Source organism: Mobula birostris, chromosome X (assembly GCF_030028105.1).
Source record: "Mobula birostris isolate sMobBir1 chromosome X, sMobBir1.hap1, whole genome shotgun sequence".
Classification (NCBI taxonomy): Eukaryota; Metazoa; Chordata; class Chondrichthyes; order Myliobatiformes; family Myliobatidae; genus Mobula; species Mobula birostris.
The window spans coordinates 36,818,877-36,843,973 of record NC_092402.1 but is presented as its reverse complement, the minus strand read 5'-3'; the positions used below and the strand labels follow the sequence as shown (position 1 = coordinate 36,843,973).

The 25,097-nt window shown below is 44.9% G+C and overlaps 1 protein-coding gene across 2 annotated transcripts in view; it reads left to right on the top strand.

Moving 5' to 3' along the window:
• The window catches only part of LOC140191707 (cyclin-dependent kinase 6-like), a 34,525-nt gene extending 9,629 nt beyond the window's left edge, over positions 1–24,896 (top strand). Inside the window, exons 2-7 of one of the 2 annotated variants that reach the window (XM_072249364.1) lie at positions 2,926–3,061; positions 3,885–4,052; positions 7,085–7,194; positions 9,269–9,319; positions 12,507–12,642; positions 24,374–24,896. In XM_072249364.1, the coding sequence (XP_072105465.1) occupies positions 2,926–3,061; positions 3,885–4,052; positions 7,085–7,194; positions 9,269–9,319; positions 12,507–12,642; positions 24,374–24,463 (691 nt within the window). In that variant the 3' untranslated portion in view covers positions 24,464–24,896. The remainder of the gene's footprint in view (positions 1–2,925; positions 3,062–3,884; positions 4,053–7,084; positions 7,195–9,268; positions 9,320–12,506; positions 12,643–24,373) is intronic. The other variant, XM_072249365.1, reaches the window with a different exon arrangement.
• Positions 24,897–25,097: the final 201 nt, after the last annotated feature.

Genomic DNA, 25,097 nt, shown 5'->3' with positions numbered 1-25,097 from the left:
TATAGTTATTATTTATTTATTATTATTATTTTCTTCTATCTTTATATTTGCACAGTTTGTTGCCTTTTGCACATTGTCCGTCCTGTTGAGTGCGGTCTTTCATTGATTCTATTGTATTTCTTGGATTTACTGAATATGCCAGCAAGAAAATGAATCTCAAAGATTTAGAGTGCATTTATTATCAAAGAATGTATAAATTATACAAACTTGAGATTTGTTTGCTTACAGGAGGTTGCAATGCAAGGAACCCGAAAGAACCTAATTAAAAAAAGACCAACCCCCAATGTGCACAGAGAAAGAGAAAAAAAAACAAAACAAATCATGTAAAGAATAGAAGTGAGCAACAACAACTGCATTCCAATCCAAATGGAGTTCTTAAGCCTGGGTCTCAGGGTTGTATATGGTGACATATACATTATGTACTTGGATAATAAATTTACTTTGAACTTTAAGTTACTGTTGCCTTCCTGTCAGCTTGAATCTGTCTGGCCATTCTCCCATGATCCCTCATTAACAAGTCATTTTTACCCACAGAATTACTGTTCAATAGATGCTTTTTGGGTTTTTTTTTGCACCATTCTCTGTAAACTCTTAAGACTGCTATGTGAGAAAATCCCAGGATATCAGCAGTTTCTGAGTAACTCAAACCACCCCATCTGGCACTGTCAATCATTCCACGGTCAAAGTCACTTTGATCACATTTCTTCCCCGTTCTGATGTTTGTTCTGAACAACAACTGGACTGCTTGACCATGTTTGCAGGCTTTTATACATTGAGTTGTTGCCACATGATTGGCTGATTAGATATTTGCATTAACGAATCGGCAGATGTACCTAATAAAGTGACCACCGAGTGTGTAAGTTAAATTGGAAATACAGTAATTTTTTTTGTGTATTGCACTTTGCTGCTGCTGCAAAACAACGTATTTCACAACACATTTTGGTGATAATAAGCTTGATTCTGATTCTGTTTCTGACACAGTTCACTGCAGACAAATTGGATTAGTTTAAATGGGTTTCATGGTCAATATGTACACAGTAGTCTGAAGAGTCTGTTCCTGTAATATACTGTTTCATTTCCTATATTCGTACCAATATGGACTTTGACCTCGGGTTGCTCGCTCTTTCCCTTAAGAATGTTCTGTACCCGTTCTGAGACATCCTTGACCTGGCAACAAGGACGTATCATGGAGTCTCACAGAAACTCTCTCTGTCACAGAAACGTCTGTCTGTTCCCCTGATAGTAGAGTCCACAATTTGAAGTATTGTTCTTTTGCTCGAAGTATTGATTGACTATAACTTGCAGTGACTTCTTTGTATCGTAATATATTGCTGTCACAAAAAAATCATGACATACTGTGTTGTGCAAAAGTCTCAAGCACATATATATATATATATATATAGCTAGGGTGCCTAAGATTTTTGCACAATACTGTATTTGTCAATGTGGAGCGGAGAGCGAGTTTGTAAATCTGGCGGGAGCAAAGGGCATTGTGAATGGCGAGGATGGAGCTCCACGGGAGGAGTGTGGGACAGGTGGCAGAGAAGGAGTAACAGGTGTGGGAGTGTGGCGCATGTGCAGACACATCCAGCCCTGAGATACCTGGTAAGGTGATTCCAAACAATTGGTTTGTTGATCATTGCAGAATGTCTCTCTGTGCTTCGTGCTTCCTCCCTTCTTCCTTCCTCTTTTCCCAACCATGATTCCCCTCTCTCTGCCCCCTTCCTACTCTTAGACCACAATAGAGACCCATATCAGAATCAGGATTATCATCGCTCGCATATGTCGTGAAATTTGTTTTTTTTGTGTGTGTGGCACCAGTACAGTGCAATACATTAAATTACTACAGTATTGTGCAAAAGCCTTAGGCACCCTCGCTATATACTGTATATGTATGCCTAAGAGTTTTACACAGTACTGTAGGTCAGTGATAATGATTCTGATTCTGAGGTCAGGATCAAACCTAGATCACTGGAGCTGTGGGGCAACAAGTTTACTAACTCTGACACTGTGCCATTTCCTTACAACACAGCGGAATGAATGAAAGTGCTCCGTAAAATGGGTCCAAAGTAACCATATTTCTAGCTTTACACACAAGATGCTGGAGGAACTCAGCAGGTCAGGCAGCATCTATGGAAAGGAGTACAATTGACGTCTCAGCCGGAAATGTCGACTGTACTCTTTTCTGTAGATGCTGCCTGGCCTGCTGAGTTCCTCCAGCACTTTGAGTGTTGTGCAAGGAATTCCAGCATCTGCAGATTTTCTCTGTGATATTTCTAGCTTTAATGGTTCATTTCTAGACAACGTGCATTCTAGCAGCATATTTAAACATGGGTTACCTAAAACTTACAGTGTGACATTATTGCAAGGATCAACTTGTAAGTACATGATGCCTCTTTGTGTTTCAGCAGATTGTATTCAGACAGTATGAGCCACAGCTTATATTCCATCTGGGTAGCCTCCAACCTTATGGCATGAATATCAGTCTCTCTTTCCGATTTAAAAAAAATTCCTACACCTCTGCTCTTCTTCTATTCCCCATTCTGACCTCTTACCTCTTCACACCTGCCTATCATATCCCTCTGGGTCCCCCCCCCCTTCCCTTTCTCCATTGGTTGACTCTCCTCTCCTATCAGATTTCTTCCTCGCCACCCCTTTACCTTTCCCACCCACCTGGCTTCAGCTTTTAGCCATCGTCCTTTCCCTTCCCTACCTTTTTGTTCTGGCATCTTCCTCCTTCCTTTCCAGTCCTGAAGAAGTGTCTCAGCCCGAAACATCAATTGTTTATTCATTTCCATAGATGCTGCCCAACCTGCTGAGTTCCTCCAGCATTTTGTGTGTGTTGCTTTGGATTTCTAGTATCTGCAGGTTTTCTAGACAAAATTGAGTTTTGCTGCTGTGAAGACTCTCTCCCTTATTATTCAGATTGTTTGATGTTGAGCTTATTCACCAGACGGATCAGACAATGAAAGTGATACTAGTGTTTGAACTCATCGAGCAGGATTTATCAGTGTTCCTTGCAAAAGTTCAGGAGCCAGGGCTTCTTCAGAACAAAGTAAAGGTAGGTGGGTTATCATTGGAATTTGAAACAGTTTTCTCATCCCAGAGTCCTTGTGTATTGGAAAACTGTGAAAAATAGTCAATCTTAGTGAGAATCGTTCAGGGCAGGGAAATCTTGAAATCATGCCTGATTTCTGTTGCGTTTGGAAGATTTTGGCATGTAGGTACTGGTCAGTGGTTGCTGGTAGTAAATGTATCCCATACTATTGGATGTGCTCCCCTCCCCTACCTCTGACCCTTTCAAATTGCAGTCCATTTAACTTAAGTAATGACCAGCTGATGATACTTTCCACATCTTTAACCAGCCAGATCCATCCATTTGGTGATCCCACGGGGCACTGGAGTGACATCTTAGGTACTTGGAAATCTCTAGAGTTGTAGTTTGGGGGAATAGTGAGATTTGTCCTGATTTTCTGAGTCATGGATCATGGTGATTGGGCAATGACAAGCATGACCAGCTACCACAATACCCCTTCCCCATGTTCCATGATCTTGGTTGGAAATGGTGCACCACTGTGGCTCACACCCATAGTAAGGGACTGTCTGTGAAATGTTGGAGATTGATCCAGTAGCCAGTATCTTTTTTTGCCAGGGTCAAAATTCTTATACCAGAGCGCATGCATTTAAGGTGAGCAGGAATATGTTCAAAGGAGATGCACAAGCAAAGTTTTTTTTTGTTAGGTGCCTGGAATGCACTGCCCTGGATATCAAATACATGAATTGTCAGAAATATCCCACTGTATAAATTCTACCGGAAGTGGGGAAATGCAGTGTAATTTTTTTTTCCTAAACCTGATTTTAACATTGTCCCATTTTGCATTCAGGACATGGTACACCAGCTCTTCACAGGCTTAGATTTCCTCCATTCAAACCGTGTGATACACCGAGATTTGAAGCCAGAGAACATTCTGGTTTCAAACAGCGGCCTGCTGAAGTTGGCAGACTTTGGCCTGGCACGAATGTACAGCGTCAGTATGGCACTGACACCTGTGGTAAGCCTGTTGTCTACTCCCTATTTTTGTGGTGTTGTCTTGCTGGTGCATCTCACAATGTGAAGATAGTTTGGACTCCAGAAAGGTGGAACATGAGAAACTGCAGAGAGTAGTGGATTCTGCTCAATACATCACAGATACATTTCTCTCCATCATCATCCCTGCCTCAGGAAGACAACATCCCGTCATCAAAGATCCCAACCCATCTGAGTCGTGCTGTCTCCTCAGAGCTACCATCAGGCAGGAGGTACAGAAGCCTGAAATCCCATACTGACAGGTTCAAGTACAGCTACTTTCCTTCAGCCATTCAGTTCTTGAACCTATCTGCACAACCCTAATCACTACCTCAGTGTAGCAACACCATGACCACTTTGCAGCACAGTGGACTTACTTTTTTTGGTTACAAGAGAGAATTGTGTTCTTTCTTGTAAAAAAGATTATGTGTTATTTGTGGTTAATTAATATTTTTCTTGAGAGTATTGTCTGTCCTATATCAGTGATGCTGTTGCAAGCAAACATTTCATTACACTTGTGCGTATGACAATAAACTTGACTTTTACTCCCACTCACCTCTCCAATATTCCTCACCTGAACTTAGGCCTTTCACTAATAATTGATATTTCACGACCATCTATCCCAGCAATATACAGTCACCTCGGAATAACAGAAAGTAAGTCAGTGGATGATGAGGACATACCCCTCACAAGCCCAAAAGGAAGCGGATGTGTTTAGAAATCCAGTCAGGTGGAGTTGTCCTTTCGCAGTGTTTGCAGGGTGGACATTTCCCACGATTTCACTGCTGCTCTTCGAGCTACCACCACCTGGGAAAATGGACCATTTTCCATGCCAGAGACACATGGTGAAATTAGGTTGTATTGACCCATGTGAGTCGTTGATCCCTCAACCGGTTGAAAGAGACACATGGATGATAGAAAAAACGGAAGTCTATGTGGGAGGGAAGGGTTAAATTGATCTCAGAGTAGGTTAAAAGATCAGCACATCAGGGGCTGAAGAGTCTGTACTCTGCTATAATGTTCTGTGTTCTCCGTACCCTGAGCGGATCCCAGATCAACGCCAGGAACTCAACACATGTATCTGAATCAACCATTCCCAAGCACTAGTCCCCTTCACCATCCCAAATAAAGCAAGCACTTATCATTTGACCTCCACCTCCCAGTCCACCAGTCAGTGGATGTGAGCCACATACACCAAGCCACCACCAAGGGGCACTCCTAGGCTGCACCAATCCCCTGCTGATGACCCTTGCCTTGACCTGCTTTGGATCTACAGAACCTGGACCTGCCCGATGTTCCCTGTGACACTCTGCAATGGCCCAGCATATGAAGGAAAGACATCTTGGGCCCCTGACACTACTGAAGTTAATAGCTGTAGGCGCGTGACTGCAATAGCCATTTAGTGCCCCGGCTGTAGGTGCTGAGAAGCTTCTAACCCAGAAAGTGCCAATGACCCTGGGTTCAGTCCCAACCTCCAGTGCTGTCTGCTTGGAGTTTACATGTTCTCCCTAGGATCACATTGGTTTCTCTGAGTGCTCAGCTTTCCTTCCACATCCCAAAGACTTCAGAAGAGCATGGCGCCAACAAACAAAGCAACGTCCTTCAGACAGTTCACGAAACTGCTTCTTTTACTTCTTCGTCTTTCAAATCGGATTCTGCTGCTATTGGAACCTGTGATTTACATTTTGACGGTGTGTCTTCGGGCCGATTGAGCGACCTGGCTCTTTGCTGTCCAAGGGAGTTTGGTGAGGTTTCAAGTGGAGTGCGCAGCCTGGAGGCCAAGAAGCCTGGAGATGGGATGCAGACCCATGATCGACTCCATTTCTCGACAATTAAAGAGTTGAGGAAGATGGAAGTCAATGAGGACGAGAGCGGAAGGCAAGGAGGTGTTCAGCGCCATCTGCATGCATTTGACCGGTCTCTCTTGCCCTCACTGCTGCTGATGGAGGATGGTGCCGGAGTCTCCAATCTTGGGCAAGGTTTAATTGTACTCTACAATTCATGTTATATGTTTTTCTGATTCTGGTTACTGCTTTTTTATTGCTGTTTTGTGCGATTTTGATTGGAGCAGACTGGATTTGAGGCCTGCACCAGCGAACAACACAGCACTAAACTGAACTGAACTAACCTGAACATTCCTAGACTGTTTCAAAGACTCTGGTTTGATGTTTTATAGTGTTTTTTGCTTGTATTTTTCTTGTTATTTACATGATTTGTTCTATTTTTTTGCAGGTTAGGTTTCCTTTGCACGAGTTCCATGGTTTTCTTTGTTTTGTAACTGTCTATGGGGAGACAAATCTCAGGGTTGTATGCTGTATAAATAATAAATATGCTTTGAATCTTTGAATTTCAAAGATTTCTGGGTTGGTAGGTTGCATTGCAAAAGATTGTGGACGCTGGAATCTGGTGCAAGAAGCTATCTGTTAGAGGAACTCATCACGTCAGGCAGCATCAGGGGAGGGAAATGGAGAGTTGGTATTTCAGATTAAGACATTTCATCTGGATTGAGAGCTAGAAGGGAGATAACCAGTAAGAGGTGAGAGGAAGGGGTAGAGCAAGAGCAGGTAGGTGATGATAAGTTAATTGGATATGCTAAACTACTTCTGGGGGAGGGACGAAGGGAGTTGATAGACAGGTAAGGTAGACTAGGGTACAAACCAATAAATGGAGAATGCGACTGGTGGGATTGCTCTGAGAACGAGCACAGACTCAATGGACTGGTCATTTTCCCTCATGGGAGAATATGATATATGTGTACTGTCTTGGGTATGGAGGCAGGCACTTGGTAACACCACCATCTTCCCCTTTAACTCACACACTGTCCCAGATGGAGCACGGGGGATTTTCTTCCCTCATCATCATCGGCCAGAAATGCTGTGCTGCTGTTGGAGGGGATGTACATTTATCACTCAGACTGCAGCAGTTCACCATCACTGGAATGACACCCCTATCCTATGAATTGATATGCAATAACTTGTCTTGCAGGTGAGTATTTCTGACTACCAGTTTCTCGTTTAGGTTGTTACTCTGTGGTACCGGGCACCAGAAGTCCTTCTGTATTCAGGGTACACGACCACTGTTGACGTCTGGAGTGTAGGCTGCATTTTTGCTGAAATCCTCCAACTGAGGTAAGAGCAAACAGCTGACGACCAGATGTGGGAATTTAAACCAGAATCAGAGTTTTTTTCTTTGAGAATTTAATGCTGTATAATTACACCGATGCTTTAAAGACTTTTAGTATGTCGTGTAACAGATCCACTCTAGGTCGGTGGTGTTTGTGAAGGTCCATTCACACAGACACTTTCTCATATCTCTCCATATGTCATTTCATTCGCTGTTGTATCACACCCTCAATCTTAGTCATTTTTAGAAACCTGGACAGCCCCATTTTCTGCCATAATATTATAGAACCACTCCTCCCCCCCCCCCACCCCCCATATTTTTACTCTGGCATCTTCCCCCTACCTTCCCAGTCCCGGAGAAGGGCCTTGGCCTGAAACATCGACTGTTCATTCCCATGGATTCTATAAATTACTGCAAGTTGTGATAACTAGATAAATAATGCTGAGAAGAATAGCAAGATAGCTTTCATGATTCGTGGGCTGATCAGAAGTCTGATGGCAGAGGTGAAGAAGCTGTTCCTAAAATATTAGGTCTTCAGGCTCCTGCACTTGCTCCCTGATGGGAGTAGAAGGAATGTCCCAGATGGTGAGGGTCCTTCTTGAGACACTGCTTTTTGATGGTGGGGAGGTTTATGCTCCTGATAAAGTTGGTTGAGTCTGAAGTCTCTTATGAGTCTATGCATTGGAGCCTCCATACCAAAAGGCAATGCAACCAGTGATTCTGCTCTCCACAGGAAAGGCATCCGTTAGTCTTGCGAGACCATGGATCTGCGCCTGGAAAGTCTTCACTCTCCAGGGCACAGGCCTGGGCAAGGTTGTATGGAAGACCGGCAGTTGCCCATGCTGCAAGTCTCCCCTCTCCACGACACCAACGTTGTCCAAGGGAAGGGCATTAGGACCCATACAGCTTGGCACCAGTGTCACTGCAGAGCAATGTGTGATTAAGTGCCTTGCTCAAGGACGCAACGCGTTCCCTCAGCTGGGGCTCGAACTCACGACCTTCAGGTCGCTAGTCCAATGCCTTAACCAATTGGCCACATGCCCACACTTATCTCCACAGTATATCTGTAGAAATTTGCTGGGGTCTTTGGTGACATACCAAATCTCCTCAAACTCCTATAGCCATTGGCGTACCTTCGTTGTGATTGCATCAATATGTTGAGCCCATGATAGATCTTCTGAGATGTTGATTCCCAGGAACACGAAACTACTCACCCTTTCCACCACCGACCCTCAATGAGGACTGGTGCTTGTTCTCCCAACTTCCCTTTCCTGAAGTCTAGAATCGATTCTTTGGTTTTGCTGACATTGAGTGCAGGGTTGCTAATGTGGTATCACTCAACTGGCTGAACTATTTCACTCCTGTACACCACCTCATTGCTATCTGAGATTCTGCCAACAACACTTGTGTCATCAGCAAATTTATAGATGCCTAGCCACACAGTGTAGAGGGAATAGAGCATAATTTTGTTAAACCCAGTATACCAAAAAAAATCACACCTTTTACAACAAAACAAGTTTTTAAGCATTTTACAATGAGATTTTTTTATAAGGAGATGAAATGTTCATTAAATGCTGAAATTAACACAAGGAACGATGAACTGTGTGGGGATAGGTTGGGGGTGGGGGAGGACCGTGCATAACAACTTTGGGATTTTCTTGTCTAACCTTGTGCATGTAGAGTGCAGAATTTGCTGTCAGTTTTTCAGTACATTGATAGTGAACACTGATAGTTAGCGATCGTTACAGCCGCAGAATCTAGACCATGGTAGTGCTCTTGACAGCAGGTTAACACTGCAGGAGTGAGTGGAAATTGGGCCTTTGGAATTCTGTTAAGCAGAGCGTCAAATTCATAAAGACAAATTAACTGCTGAGTGGATAACAGGATGAAAGATAAAGCATACTTTGAAGGAATAAATTATATGGTGTGCTGTAAATGAGATGACAATGCAGAGAGCAATGAATACTCTTATTATTCGGGGGAATTGGTGGCATTGAGAGGCATGGAAAGGTGTGTTCTAATGTTGCTGGAGCTGAAAGTATAACAGTGAGAGGATCATTTGCTTTTTTCTATTTTTAGACCCTTTTTCTGTGGAATTTCAGAAATTAATCAGCTACAAAAAATATTTGAGTAAGTATCGAGGCTGCCAACTGAAATTAACAAATTTTTGGTGGGGTTTTCTTATTTTTCTTTTGATTATATGTAGTGCTGTTGACTTGTAGTAGCTTTCAACTAAGTATGAGGAAAAATTTGGGGTGTGGAAATTAATTGGACTTCACATCCTTGGAGCTGGCACAGGACATGCTGGACTGTGTAGTCATGAAGTGCAGTGTCCTGTTCCAGCTTGAAGGACATGAAGTCCAATTAATTCTAACAGAGATTCTTTTATCGCATTTGAACATAGGCTCCCAACCTAAAAAGTGAACCTGTTTAGCCTCCAGATAGATGCTGAGAAACTGTCTTTATTTAAGGGCTTTAGTCACACTTCAACAACTTGACCGCAAGTGGTATGACCCTTCAGGGTAGTACCGTCTTACCCTCGCTGAGGTGTTGTAACATCATCTAGACAGTCAGCCAAACTCCATTCAAAAATGACATGAGGGTCAGGGTATAGCGTCCTAGTTCCTTGAGTTTATTGCAGACTCAATTGCATTATAGAGTGAATAAGGAGTGAAACAAAAAAACAGCAAAATAGAGTGCAATCAACCCGTTGATCCATCCACACAAGTAAATATACACAGGTGAGTGAGAACTTAGTTAAGTTTCCTGCAGTTAAATATAAATTCTGACAAGTAAATACTACAGTAAATATATGTAAACCATTAGCATCTAGGTTAGTGTCTAATAAACTCAAAAATAACATTCTATTTTAGCAGAATCTTATTGCTACCTTTAGATCAACTTCTAAACAATATAACATCAATTTACAAGCAATGCCTCTGCTGGGGAAACAACAGGATGGCTTTAGATAAGAAACTTCTTTTGCTCCTAACATAAACATCTGACCTACTGCTAGCCAATGTGCTTTTCTACTTACTACTTCCTGACTGCACAGGAAGTGACCTAATACAGATTGGAAACATCTCATTAAAATAAAAGCTGAACGTGCTTAATCACATAGAAAAACAAACCAATTGCCCGAATGGCAGAATGGTATTCTGCTGGAGGTTTATTTGGAAACATGAAAGATCTTCTGGCACCGTATCCCGGAAAGCTGAAGTATTTATACTTGAATAGCATCACCAAAATATATAATCTGTTATTAGTACTGTCTAGGCAGGGCCTTGCTCAGTTGTGTGTAGTTTGCTTGTGTAGTTTCCTACATTATCATACTTAAGAAGGGCACCCTGAATCCATGGAAGGTGCTATGTGAATGCAAAACTCACGCTTTTTCAAATTGTAGTCATACAGCACAAAAACAGGCCCTTCGGCCCAACTACTCCATGCCAGCCAAGTGTCTCATCTAAACAAGCCCTATTTGCCTGTGTTAGGCCCACATCCCTCTAATCACCTCCTATCTATGTACTTACCCAAATGCCTTTTAAATATTGTTAACATACCTGCCTCAGCCTCTGGAAGCTTGTTTCATTTACTGACCACCGTCTGGATGAAAATGTTGCCCCTCAGGTTCCTATTAAATCTTTCCCCTGTCACTTTAAACCTATGCCCTTTAGTTCATGTTTGTCCAACGCTAGAAAAAAGAATGACCTAATGCATGTACCTCTATAAGATCACCCTTCTTTTTCTTGCACTCCGATGAGAAAAGTCTCAGCCTGCTTAACTGCTTTCCATAGCTCAGCCTCCTGAGCTGGGCAGCGTCCTTGTAAATCACCTTTGCACTATTTCCAACCTAATTACGTCTTTCCCAGAGCAAGGTGACCAAACCTGAGAACAGTATTCCAAATGCAGCCTTGTCAGTACCACCGTCTTGCCTAACTGCAATATAATATCCCAACTTTGAAATTTAGAGTGCCCTAACTGATGAAGACCAGTGTGCCAGTCGCCTTCTTCACCACCTTGTTTACCTGCAACTTGTTGAAATGTCCTTTGTTAACTTCAACGGACCAGTTATTGGTGTGACTGACAACCCACTGAGTTATGCAGTCAGTTTTCCAGTATTAAGCACCAAGGTGGTGGGCTGTGTTTTGAACTTCTCGTGTCTTATTATCTCATGTGGAAGTCATATCCTTGGATTCTTGCAGGATGAAAAAAATGATCAGAGAGCTTGTAGGTCCAAACCAAAAACGCAGTGACCATTTCCATGAACCCCAAACTCATGGGATGCTGTGGTGAAGTTGTATAAGATGTTGGTGAGGCCTAATTTGGAGTATTGTGTGCAGTCCTGCTCATGTACCTACAGGAAAGATGTAAATAAGGTTGAAAGAGTACAGAGAAAATTTATAAGGATATTGCTAGGGACTGGAGGACCTGAGTTATAGGAAAGGTTGAGTAGGTTAGAACTTTGTTCTCTGGAGTGTAGGAGAATGAGGGAAGATTTGATAGAAGGATATAAAATTATCAGCTGTATAGACGGGGTAACTGCAGGAAGGCTTTTTTTTTCCACCGAGGTTGGATGAGACCAGAACTAGAAGTCGTGGGTTAAGGGAAAAAGGGGAAATGTTTAAGAGGAACATGAAGGCGAACTTCTTCACTCAGAGTGTGGTGAGAGTGTGGCTTGTGGAAGTGATGGATGTGGCTTTGATTTGAACATTTAAGAGAAGTTTGGATAGGTACATGGATGGGAGGGGTGCGGAGGGCTATGGTCCAGATGCAGATCAATGGGACTAGGCAGGATTATAGTTCGGCACCAACTGGATGGGCTGAAAGGCCTGCTTCTATGCTGTAATCTTCCATGACTCATGACTCTTATCAAATGACCTGGTAAGTGTGGTGTGGGAGCAAAGGCTGCGTGAGTGCTTCATAGTTGCAAAGGTGCAGGATGGTTTATACGTAGTGCAGGTCAAATTTCCTCATTCGTTTCTGTACTCAGTATTACATCACCAGACTTACTGACTGAGACAAAATTACAGGGTCCCCTTGTGTTCTGCAGCTTCTCATGTCAACTGGCGGCAGAGCTACTATTGTGAGTCACATCTTTTGCAGAGAGTTTAAAATAAAGGCGGTCAGATCTGCATTGACTGAGGCAAGTAGCAGAGTGCACTGGGCACTTGCATTGAGGTGGGAGGCAAGCAGTAGGGCTGAGGGTTTGTGCATTCAGGGAGCATGACTTTGGATTTTCCACTCATGCCATGTTACAAAATGATCAAAATTTAATGAGCTACTATTTCTTGGAATAACCTTGAACTTGTCGTTTCAGCATTCTTGGTCTTCCAGCTGAAGGGGAATGGCCTCCAAATGCCCCATTGCCCTACAACTCTTTCGCTCCCAGCGAGCTGAAGTCTGTTGAAGATCTATTACCTCGGATTGATGTACTGGGCAAAGACCTTCTGCTAGTGAGTTGAAATGTTTAAACCAAGTTCTGATGCAGAGTTTGTTTTAGAGATACAGTGCTGTACCAGACCCTTCCAGCCCAATTAAACCTGTGTGACCAGTTAACTCATGAACCTGTATGCCTTTGGAATGTGGAGAAAACTGAAGTACCCAGAGGAATCCCATGCAGTCCAGGGAGAATGTGCAAACTCCTTATAGATAGTGGATAAGATTAAATCTGGGCTCTTGGTGCTGTAATAATGTTAACTTTAACCGCTACACTGCCATGCTGCCCCAAAATATAGACTTGCACCTTTGCCTTCACGCGTGCTGCTTGACCTATTGAGTTCTTCTGGGATTCTCTTTTTTTTTGTTCCAGATTCCAGCATCTGCAGAATCGTTTGTCTTCACCCTTCTGGTATGCTTTATTGAGTAGCTTGTTGCTTTTGACTAGATTAGAAGGAATTTTTGGGCTCCTTGCGGTTATTTCAGTCCCATTTACTGGACTTAGTACAGCTGCCCAATTGTCATTTTCCCTCTCTAACATTTCAACTCCAGGTAATCATTCATTCTCATCAGTCCTATCCTGCTAAAGCTGAGAGGTACCTTAGGCATCTTGTAGGCAGCTGTCGATCCCAGGGGATCATGGGTTGGGCGGGAAAAGTTGAAGAACCGGTTGTTGCCCATGCAGTGGGTTCCCCCTCTCCACGTCACTGATGTTGGCCAAGGGAAGGGCAGGCGCCCATACAGCTTGGCACTGGTGTCGTCGCAGAGCTTGCCAGAGTGAAGTTGTAAACAACATCAAACTGCCTTAGGATTCCTTCTTCGGGGTTTACTCACGAAGCCTTTCCCGTGGGTGGGTATGGCTGCAAGGCAATGGAGCTTTAAAAACAGAGTTTTCCTTCTCCTCGGCAGGCTGCCGTCCAAGGCTGATGATCCCACCTGCCCAAAGCTGCTGGTTTTGAGGCGCCAGTGGTCCGCCTTTGCCCCTTCTCTTGTTAGTAGAAACAGTTCCACTGGGCCTACTAGCTAAGCCACACATGAAGGCCAAGAGTTGGACATGGTTGTCAGAGGCTGTTAGAGACACACGCCATTTAGAGCACTTTATAGGTAGTGGGAGCTTATCCCCTCTACCACCCCTGGCTGTGACAACCTTAGGAACCACCTTAGGAATATACTTGCTGAAGTTCAGTTTTCCACCCGTTGTTTGATCACATTCTCTAAATCTCACACAATAAGATTCTTTTCCACCGTGAAGCGCTTTGAAATGCTTCCTGTGCTGCAGAAGTACTTGGGAGCTTTGCAAACACTCACATTCCACTAAATTCCCCATCTCCAGCTGATTAAGTCACCCTTATTAAAATTAAGCAACAGACACAAAAATTGCTGGTGAACACAGCAGGCCAGGCAGCATCTCTAGGAAGAGGTGCAGTCGACGTTTCAGGCCGAGACCCTTCATCAGGACTAACTGAAAGAAGAGATAGTAAGAGATTTGAAACCGGGAGGGGGAGGGGGAGATCCGAAATGATAGGAGAAGACAGGAGGGGGAGGGATGGAGCCAAGAGCTGGACAGGTGTTTGGCAAAGGGGATATGAGAGGATCATGGGACAGGAGGTCCGGGGAGAAAGGCAAGGGGAGGGGGGGAAAGCCCAGAGGATGGGCAAGGGGTATAGTCAGAGGGACAGAGGGAGAAAAAGGAGAGTGAGAGAAAGAATGTGTGTATAAAAATAAATAACGGATGGGGTACGAGGGGGAGGTGGGGCATTAGTGGAAGTTAGAGAAGTCAATGTTCATGCCATCAGGTTGGAGGCTACCCAGATGGAATATAAGGTGTTGTTCCTCCAACTTGAGTGTGACTTCATTTTTACAGTAGAGGAGGCCGTGGATAGACATGTCAGAATGGGAATGGGATGTGGAAATAAAATGTGTGGCCACTGGGAGATCCTGCTTTCTCTGGCAGACAGAGCATAGGTGTTCAGCGAAACGATCTCCCAGTCTGCGTTGGGTCTCACCAATATACAGAAGGCCGTATCGGGAGCACCGGACGCAGTATATCACCCCAGCTGTCTCACAGGTGAAGTGTCGCCTCACCTGGAAGGACTGTCTGGGGCCCTGAATGGTGGTAAGGGAGGAAGTGTTAGGGCATGTGTTGCACTTGTTCCGCTTACAAGGATAAGTGCTGGGAGGGAGATCGGTGGGAAAGGATGGGGGGAACGAACAGACAAGGGAGTCGCATAGGGAGCGATCCCTGCGGAAAGCAGAGGTGGGGGGGAGGGAAAGATGTGCTTAGTGGTGGGATCCCGTTGGAGGTGGCGGAAGTTATGGAGAATTATCTGTGTTACCCGGAGGCTGGTGGGATGGTAGGTGAGGACAAGGGGAACCCTATTCCTAGTGGGGTGGCGGGAGGGTGGGGTGAGGGCAGATGTGCGTGAAATGGGGGAGATGCGTTTGAGAGCAGAGTTGATGGTGGGGGTAGGGAAGCCCCTTTCTTTAAAAAAGGAGGACATTTCCCTCGTCCTGGAATGAAAAGCCTCATCCTGAGAGCAGATGCGTCGGATACGGAGGAATTGCGAGAAGGGGATGGCATTTTTGCAAGAGACAGGGTGGGAAGAGGAATAGTCCAGGTAGCTGTGAGAGTCCATAGGCTTATAGTAGACATCAGTAGATAAGCTGTCTCCAGAGAGAGACAGAAAGATCTGGAAAGGGGAGGAAGGTGTCGGAAATGGACCAGGTAAACTTGAGGGCAGGGTGAAAGCTGGAGGCAAAGTTAATAAAGTCAACGAGCTCAGCATGCGTGCAGGAAGCAGCGCCAATGCGGTCGTCGATATAGTGAAGGAAAAGTGGGGGACAGATACCAGAATAGGTTTGGAACATAGATTGTTCCACAAAGCCAACAAAAAGGCAGGCATAGCTCGGACCCATGCGGGTGCCCATAGCTACACCTTTAGTTTGGAGGAAATGGGAGGAGCCAAAGGAGAAATTATTAAGAGTAAGGACTAATTCCGCTAGACAGAGCAGAGTGGTGGTAGAAGGGAACTGGTTAGGTCTGGAATCCAAAAAGAAGCGGAGAGCTTTGAGACCTTCCTGGTGGGGGATGGAGGTGTATAGAGACTGGACATCCATGGTGAAAATAAAGCGGTGGGGGCCAGGGAACTTAAAATCATCAGAAAAAATTCAGAGCGTGAGAAGTGTCATGAACATAGGTAGGAAGGGATTGAACAAGGAGGGATAAAACAGTGTCGAGGTATGCAGAAATGAGTTCGGTGGGGCAGGAGCAAGCTGAGACAATGGGTCTACCTGGACAGGCAGGTTTGTGGATCTTAAGTAGGAGGTCAAAACGGGAAGTGCGGGGTGTGGGAACTATAAGGTTGGTAGCAGTAGCAGTGGATGGGAGATCCCCTGAGCGGATAAAGTCGGTGATGGTGTGGGAGACAATGGCCTGGTGCTCCTTAGTGGGGTCATGATCGAGGGGTAAATAAGAGGACGTATCTGTGAGTTGTCGCTGTGCCTCGGCAAGGTAGAGGTCAGTACGCCAGACTACAACAGCACCTGCCTTATTGCCGGGTTTAATAGTAAGGTTAGGATTGGTGTGGAGGGAGTGGAGAGCAGAGTGTTCCAAAGGAGTGAGGTTGGAATAGAAACAAGGTGCGGTGAAGTCGAGATGGTTGATGTCTCATCGGCAGTTCGCAATAAAGAGATCCAGAGCAGGCAGAAGACCAGAGCGGGGTGTCCATGAAGAGGAGGAGGGTTGAAGACAGGAGAAGGGGTCATCGCTGGGGATGGGAGAGTCCTTGCTGAAGAATTAGGCTCGGAGATGGAGACGGTGGAAGAACAGTTCCAAGTCATGGCGAACGCGGAACTCGCTGAGGTGTGGGGGAAGGGGGACAAAGGTGAGGCCCTTACTGAGGACAGAGAGCGGAAGCTCGTAGGGGATGGTGAAGACCCGGCACAGATGAGGAGTGGGATCAGAGGGTGGATGGGGAGGGAGGCTGGTGGTGTCAGCGGAGAAGGGAGGGTTGGGGTGAGAGGAAGAAGGAGCCTCCGAGGGCCCAGGAGTAGCTGATGGGATCTGAGGGAAACGGGGTTGCAGAGTGGTGGTGGGGGAAGGGGAGACGGGAGTCACAATAGCAGCACGTGAAGACCTGGCCTGGAGTTCAAGGCTGAAGTCGCAGTTGGTGTTAATTATTAAAATTAATACCATATTTTTAATATTTTGGTGGGTGAACAGACTTAATCCAGTGTCAGAATAGCAGTTGTCAGAATCAATCAGCATTATATAATAAATTGATTGTGTTGCGAGTTAATTTGTGTGGGAGAGGAATAGACATCTTTTAGAGCAACATTGGCAAGTTATCAAGCACCATTCAAATGAAAGCCTCAGGCTTTTTACAGTGCTGCAGCATCTTGTTGAGGCACCGGAGGGCGTCAGCGAGCCACATTATCCTGTTACTTGGGGGGAATTACACTGCAGACTTCTCTATCTTTTTGCCCTTGTCATCGTAATTTACAACATTGCTGACCATAAAAGAAATAGTTGTAAAATGGACTACATCACTGAAATATGCAGGAGGACCAAATATTTCTGTGCAAAATCCCTGGCTTCCTTAGATATGACACATTGGATTAAGGTGCAACAAGTCACGAGGGATCTTTGTCATGGTCTCCCTGCCATTGAAACAGACTCTTTGGCCCACCATGTCTATGCCAACTATCAATAACCCATCTATATCTATCCCATTATCAGCATTTGGTATGTAGTCTTCTACATCTTGGTGAACCAGGTGCTCGTCCAGTTACCTCATAAATGTGGTGGGAGTTTGTTTCCATCAGATTCCAACAACCTTCTGGGTGAAAAAAAAATTCAGATCTTTTCTAACCTTTCCCTCCGTATCCAAAAACCTGTAGTTTTAGATACCTCAGCTTTGGGGAAAAGTTCCCTCCCACCTATTCTGTCTATACCCCTCATTAGATTTCCTCCCTCAACCTCCTCTGTCCAAAGGAAAACAAACCCACCCTTACCAGTTTCTCCTCATGATTGAAATGTTCCAGCTGATTTCTAGCATTTTCACCAGGGCTATTGAGAAACTGAAAACCAGATTGGGGGCTAGAGGCTCTCCAAATGTAAAATGGTAAATTGGTTTGTTACCGCCGTATGTACTGAGGGACAGTGAAAAGCTTTGTTCCACATGCCAACCGTACAGATTATTTCATCACATCAGTGCATTGATGTAGTACAAAGGAAATGCAATAAGAGAATGCAGATTAAAGTGTTACAGTAACAAAGTGCATTGCAGGTAGACAATAGGGTGCAAGGCCACGATGAGGTAGGTTGTGAGGTCAAGAGTCAATCTTATTGTACTGGAGGATTGTTCAAAAGTATTATAACAGTAGGATAGACGTTGCCTTTGAGCCTGGTGGTACATAGTTTCATGGTTTCGTATCTTCTGTCTGATGGGAGAGGGGAGAAGAGAGAATGTCTGGGGTGGGTGGGGTCTTTGATTATATTGGCTGCATTGCCGAGGCAGCCAGTGGAGGGGTGGCTGGTTTCCATGATGTGCTGAGCTGTGTTCTCAACTCTGCAGTCTCTTGCCGTCTTGGCTAGAGCAGTTGCTAAACCTAGCTGTGACACATCTGGATAGGACGCCTCCTATAAAAACTGGTGAGGGACAACTGGAATGTGCTGAATTTCTTTAGCCTCCTGAGAAAGTAGAAGCGTTGATGTCCTTTCTTGCCCATGGCTTACGTGTGGTTGGACAAGAATAGGCTATTGGTGACATCTGAGCAACACTCACAACACGCTGGAGGAACTCAGCAGGTCGGGCAGCATCCGTGGAAAAGATCGGTGGACGTTTTGGGCCGGAACCCTTTGTCAGGACTGAAGAGGGAAGGGGCAGAGGCCCTATAAAGAAGGTGGGGGGAGGGTGGGAAGGAGAAGGCTGGTAGGTTCCAGGTGAAAAACGAGTCGGGAAAGATAAAGGGGTGGGGAAGGGGAAGCAGGGAGGTGATAGGCAGGAAAGGTGAAGAAGGAATAGGGGAAAACACAATGGGTAGTAGAAGGAGGCGGGACCATGAGGGAGGTGATAGGCAGCTGGGGGAGGGGGCAGAGTGACATAGGGATAGAGGAAGGGAGGGGAGGGAATTACCGGAAGTTGGAGAATTCTATATTCATACCAAAGGGCTGGAGACTACCTAGACGGTATATGAGGTGTTGCTCCTCCAACCTGAGTTTAGCCTCATCATGGCAGTAGAGGAGGCCATGTATGGACATATCTGAATGGGAGTGGGAAGCAGAGTTGAAGTGGGTGGCTACTGGGAGATCCTGTCTTTTGTGGCAGACGGAGCAGAGGTGCTCGACGAAGTAGTCCCCCAATCTGCGTCGGGTTTCACCGATGTAGAGGAGGCTGCACCGGGAGCACCTGATGCAATAGATGACCCCAACAGACTCACAAGTGAAGTGTTGCCTCACCTGGAAGGACTGTTTGGGGCCCTGAATGGTGGCAAGAGAGGAGGTGTAGGGACAGGTGTAGCACTTGCGCTTACAGGGATAAGTGTCGGGTGGGAGATCCGTGGGGAGGGACGTGTGGACCAAGGAGTCGCGGAGGGACCGATCCCTGCGGAAAGCGGAGAGGGGTGGAGATGGAAAGATGTGCTTAGTGGTGGGGTCCTGTTGAAGTTGCGGAGGATAATGTGTTGGATCCGGAGGCTAGTGGGGTGGTAGGTGAGGACAAGGGGAACTCTGTCCCTGTTGTGGTGGCGGGAGGATGGGGTGAGGGCCGAAGTGCGGAAAATGGAGGAGATGCGGGTGAGGGCATCATTGATGACAGCAGAAGGGAAACCACGATCCTTAAAGAAAGAGGACATTTGAGATGTCCTGGAAAGGAAAACCTCATCCTCGGAGCAGATGCGGCAGAGACGGAGGAACTGGGAATAGGGAATGGCATTTTTGCATGTGGCGGGGTGGGAAGAGGTATAGTCGAGGTAGTTATGAGAGTCAATGGGCTTGTAGAAGATGTCAGTGGATAGTCTGTCTCCGGAGATGGAGACCGAGAGATTGAGAAAGAGGAGAGAAGTGTCCGAGATAGACCAAGTGAATTTGAGGGCTGGGTGGAAGTTAGAAGTAAAGTCGATGAAATTGATGAGCTCAGCATGGGTGCAGGAAGCAGTACCAATGTAGTTGTCAATGTACTGAAGGAAAAGTTGGGGAGCAGTACCAGAATAGGTTTGGAGCACAGACTGTTCCACATAACCGGCGAAGAGGCAGGCATAGCTAGGGCCCATGCGAGTTCCCATAGCTACACCCTTGGTCTGAAGAAAGTGGGAAGAGCCAAAAGAGTTATTAAGTGTGAGAACCAGTTCCGCCAACCGGAGGAGGGTAGTGATGGTGGGGAACTTGTGAGGTCTATTATCCAGAAAGTAGCGGAGGGCTTTGAGGCCTTTGAGTAGTCTTTTGAGGCCTCCTTTGACATCTGTAGACAGATCCTAATGGTCAACACACTGCACACAGGGTTGGGAAGCATGTGTGACTCCCTCCTTTTGAGACAAATTTCAGTCTGTGTGATAAATTAGCAAGTTGTGGGGAAGGACTGTCCCCTGAATCCAGGACTCCACCCTGCATTGTATGACCCTACAGGGTTAGGAGATGGATCTGTGCCTGGAGACCAAGGGCCACCAGGAACACAGTGAGAGCAATCATCACAAACGATTGTGGAGGATTGCAGAGTGGTTGCATTGGAAAGGAGGCCATTTGGCCAGTTTCCTCCATACCAGCTCTCTGCGAGATCAGTCCAAGTAGTTCCATAATCTGTACCTCAGCAAATTCTTTCCATTTCTACGTCTTCATCTTCCCTTTGAATGCCAAAGTGGAAGATTCCTACAAACGTGTAAGTGCTTGCCTCTGGCAGTATATTCCAGACTACAGCCTGTTACAGCATGAGGCGTTTGAACCCACCAGTGAAACTGTTGAATGGATTGTTTGCAGCTGGTCACAAAACATTTCTAAACTTTGTTCCAATAGCTGTGTTTTCAGCAAATAAAGGATTCTACTTGCTGTTCTTACTCTTTGGTGGAGATTGCAGGAAAGAACCTGTCTCACAAACTTACTGAGTTTTTGGAGGAAGCGACAAAGATGATTGATGAGGGTTTAAGATTTGACAGGATCTGAAAAATGCAGTCACCAAAGATCCATAATGAGTTGGTAGGTTGGATACAAAATTGGCTCGGTCAGCGCTGACTGAGAGTAGTGGCGGATGAGTGCTTGTTTGACTGAAGGTCTGTGCCCAGTAGTATTCCACAAGGATCAGTGCTGGGACCTAGTTTGTCCGTGATATAGTAAAATGATCTGGATGAAAGTCTTGGTGGACTGACCAGTAAGTCTGCATGCAGCACCAACATTGGTAGAACTCTGGATAGTGAGGAAGATTGTCAAAGGAGGCAACTGAAAATTTGGGCTGAGAAATTGACTTTTAACAGAGTTGAATCTGAACAAATGTGAGCTGTGAAACTTTGGAAGGCCAAATGCAAGGGAAAAGTATACAGTAAATGGCAGGGCCGTCAGTGGACGCCCATAGCTTCCTGAAAGTGATTAAATGGATGAAGAAGGCATATAGCATGGCTGCCTTTATCAGTCATGGCTTTGAGTGTAAAAGTTGGGAAGTCGTGTTGCAGCTGTACAGATGATATTTGGAGCATTGTGTGCGGTTCTGGTCACCACACTATGGGAAGAATGGGGAGGCTTTGGAGTGGGTACTGATCACATTCACCAGTATGATGCCTGGACTAGCTTTCCTTAGCTGTAAGCAGAGGTTGGACCAACCTGGATTGTTTCCTGTGGAGGGTCGGAGACTGAGGGGTGACCTGACAATTTATAAAATTGTGAGTGTGGCACAGAAGGCGGAGATGATCAGAATCTTTTTCCCAGGGTAGAAAGATCAAATCCTGGAAGTCACAGGTATAAGTTGAGAGGGAAGAGGTGTGCAGGGCAAGTCTTTTTGCACAGAGACTGGCGGGTATCCGGAGCACACTTCCAGAGGATTGCTTATTCAGACAATATTGACCATGTACAAGCAGGTGGCATTAGTTAGATCGGCATCGTAGTTAGGGCACATTGTGGCCCTAAAGACCTGACCCTGTGATGTTCCATGTCGTGTGAGGAATTGTGCACCAGCTTAATATAAACATTAATAGGAGAACTTTACAGTTGCCAATAAGAAACAGATCAGACTGGATTGATCCCTGAGATGAATGGATTGTTTTATGGGGGAAGACTGAGCAGAAAGGCTCCATCCTTTTCAACCTAGAAACTGGAGCGGGAATGATAATGAAAAATAATAATTCCTGAGCCATTGTAAAGAATACCTACCAAACGTAGTTTTCAGATAACATAAAGATGGAAATCTTACAGTTGCAGTGTTTATCCGCGACAAACACTATGTTTAAGAACCACTTAGACCAGGGGTTCCCAACCTTTTTTATGCCATGGACCAATACCATTAAGCAAGGGGTCTGTAGTCTCCAGGTTGGGAACACCTGATTAGACACTTAAATAGACTAGGCATAGCAGGCAAACGGGATAGTGTAGATGGGCAGAAAGATCAGCATCGACATGGAAGGGCCCATTTATAACTCTATGAAATAGATACTAAAATGAAAGCTAGCCTTGCATTTTGTTTTTAATGTAGAGGAAGCTTTAGAGAGTGTTCAGAGGAAATTTACCAGGATGCTGTCTGGACTACAGTGCATGTGTTACAAAGATATGGAGTGAGGGAGGATGAGAGGTGCCCTGAGGTGTACAAGATGATAAGAGGCGTAGATTGAGTGGATAGCCAGAGACCTTTTCCTAAGTTAGAAATGGCTAATACAAGGGGGCATATTTTTAGGGTGATTGGAGGAGATGTCAGAAGCAAGTTTTTTAGACAGAGTGGTGGATATGTAGAAAGCCCTGTTAGGGTTGGTGGTAGAGGCAGATACATTAGAAGCATTTAAGAAACTCTTGGATAGATACATAGAAGATAGAAAAATGGAGGGTTATGTAGGAGGGAAGGGGTTGATTGATCTTAGTGTAGGTTAAAAGGTCAGCACAATATTGTGGGCTGAAAGGCCTGTACTGTTCTGTGTTCTGGAGTGTGTTAGCTTCGGGCCTGTTGGCACTGAATCATATGCGTCAGGCATATCCATTTTCAGTCTCTGTCCAGTCTTAGGATAAGAGGTCAGCGCTGTTAGATTGAGACATGCAAAACTTCCCTTAAGAGCTGTAAATCTAGAATTCTTTGAGGGCACCCAGTGCCAAGATCAATTTTGAACAAATGAGAAATCGATGGATTCAGGAATAGAGCTGGAAATGGACTTCAGGCAGAAGCAGCCATGATATTGAAAGGTGGAGAAAACTTCCAGAGCTGTTTGGTACAAGCCTGCTTCTTGTTCGCGTTGATGTTGGAGTTGAATAGAAGTGGGACGGGTTTCAAAGTACTACTCAAGAGGCAGAGAGTTCTGGATTTCTCTTCAGTAAGTTAACATCTGTTTCCTGTTGATCACTAAACTTGGCTCCTTTTACGCTCCAAATTCCAAATGACTATCAGGATTTAACACTTTTACCACTCACAGGGGCCTCTTTTTGTGAGATTGGCCTAGGGTCAACTGCCAATTAAAACCTTGCATTATAGGGACTTCCTGCAGTCCCAGGATTAGGGTTTTCCAAAGATTTAAGATTTCAACGAGGAAAAGCTAATCAGGTCGCCATTAACCCCATCTCTTCCACTAGATGTTAAACAATTTGCACCATCATAATTGGAATTAAATTCCCAGCTCTCAAAGACTGTCCAACAACTCCAGTGGTGTAGCACTTAGTACTGTTGGCTCACAGCCCAAAGGACCCAAGTTCGATTCATACCTTGGCTACTGTCTGTGTGGAGTTTACATGCGCTACCTGTGACCTCCAGGGACCTAGGTTCGATTCGTACCTTGGTTACTGTCTGTGTGGACCTTCAGCAGCTCTGGTTTACTTCTGCATCGCAAAGATATGCTGACAGGTTGAGTGGCTGCGGAAAGTTTCGCTGGTGTAGCTAAGTGGTAGAAGAATCAAAGGGGAGTTGATTGGCATTTGAGAGAGAATAAGTGGGAGGCCTAGATGGGAAATAGACCTGATAGGATTGCTCTGCAAGGAGCTTGCATGGCCTTTGTGAGTTTGTTCCAATCGTGACTGGCCCTGCAGTCAGACAGGCTTCTGGGCAATGGTATTTTTATCATCCATCTGTGGCCCAGTGTTGTCTCTCAGTGAAACAAAACGTACATTCTAAGGCCTCAATACATAATCTAAACCAAGGGAAATGTCTTTGAGATTGCCCTTCTTAAGGAAAGACTTTTAGATGTGAAACCATTGTAAACTGCCCTAATAGATCCCCAGTAACTCTGGTAACAGCTCTTATGTCTCGGCCATACAAATTAAGTGGTGACCTGTCTGGCGGCTATCGGATCTTGCTGTGCTGCAAAGTGGCAACCACATTTACCTGTGCAACAATGATTGAACTCAGTGACTGATACTTGCTTTGTTGACACAAAGGCACACAAACCTTTCTCTCCATTCAACTGCAAAACATGCCACATACAAATTAATATTTTGCTATCATTAATCACAAATTATGTACTATATCGACTTTGAGGAAAATGATTATTGGTTTTGTCCATGCTTCAGATTTGCCAGTTTTCTCCTCTTGCTTTTTTTCAAGTAGCTTGAATTAATTGTGTTTTTCTTTCTTTCAGAAGTGTCTGCGCTTCAATCCAGAACAAAGGATTTCCACCTATGAGGCCCTGGCCCATCCATATTTCATGGAGACACAAGGAGATTTTTAGGATCGCGTTCACATGTGAACAGATCTGTATTGGACTGGGAAGGGGCACACCTCTCTGATTAAAAACCATACTGACTACAGAAATCACAGGGAGAAATGATGGTGACATCCATGTAGAGTGAAGTTGTCCTTCGCACTCTAGCTGAAATGAAGGACTTAATTGGCTATGATCCACTTTGTCCCCAAATGACACCTCAGAAATTCAAGTGTTGCTTTTCTTTTTCTTTTGATGAGGAAGAAGGAATTAATCTGAAGAAAGCCCAGATGTTTTGAGTTTTATCTTCTAGGTTTATTTATGATTCAGTTGGAACATCAAACATAAAGGTAGAAATTCATTTTTGGTTACGTGTACTTAAATAATTTGGAAGTGGAATTCAAGATTGTCATACATCACTGAATATGAATTGCTAGCCCAGGATGTTTTGTCATTATTAAATCACCATACTTGTTAATATTTGAGTGTTGCATGGTCATCTGAAGAGACACAGCTTATTTTGTTACAAGTGAGTCACAACAGCAACTGCCTCAGCTGAGACAGGAGCAGGGTTTCACTCTGAGCCTTCAGTTGTTTGCCAGTAAAAGATGAGGGAAGGGACTTGAGGCCGAGTGTTATAGAGACTTAAAGAACATGCACC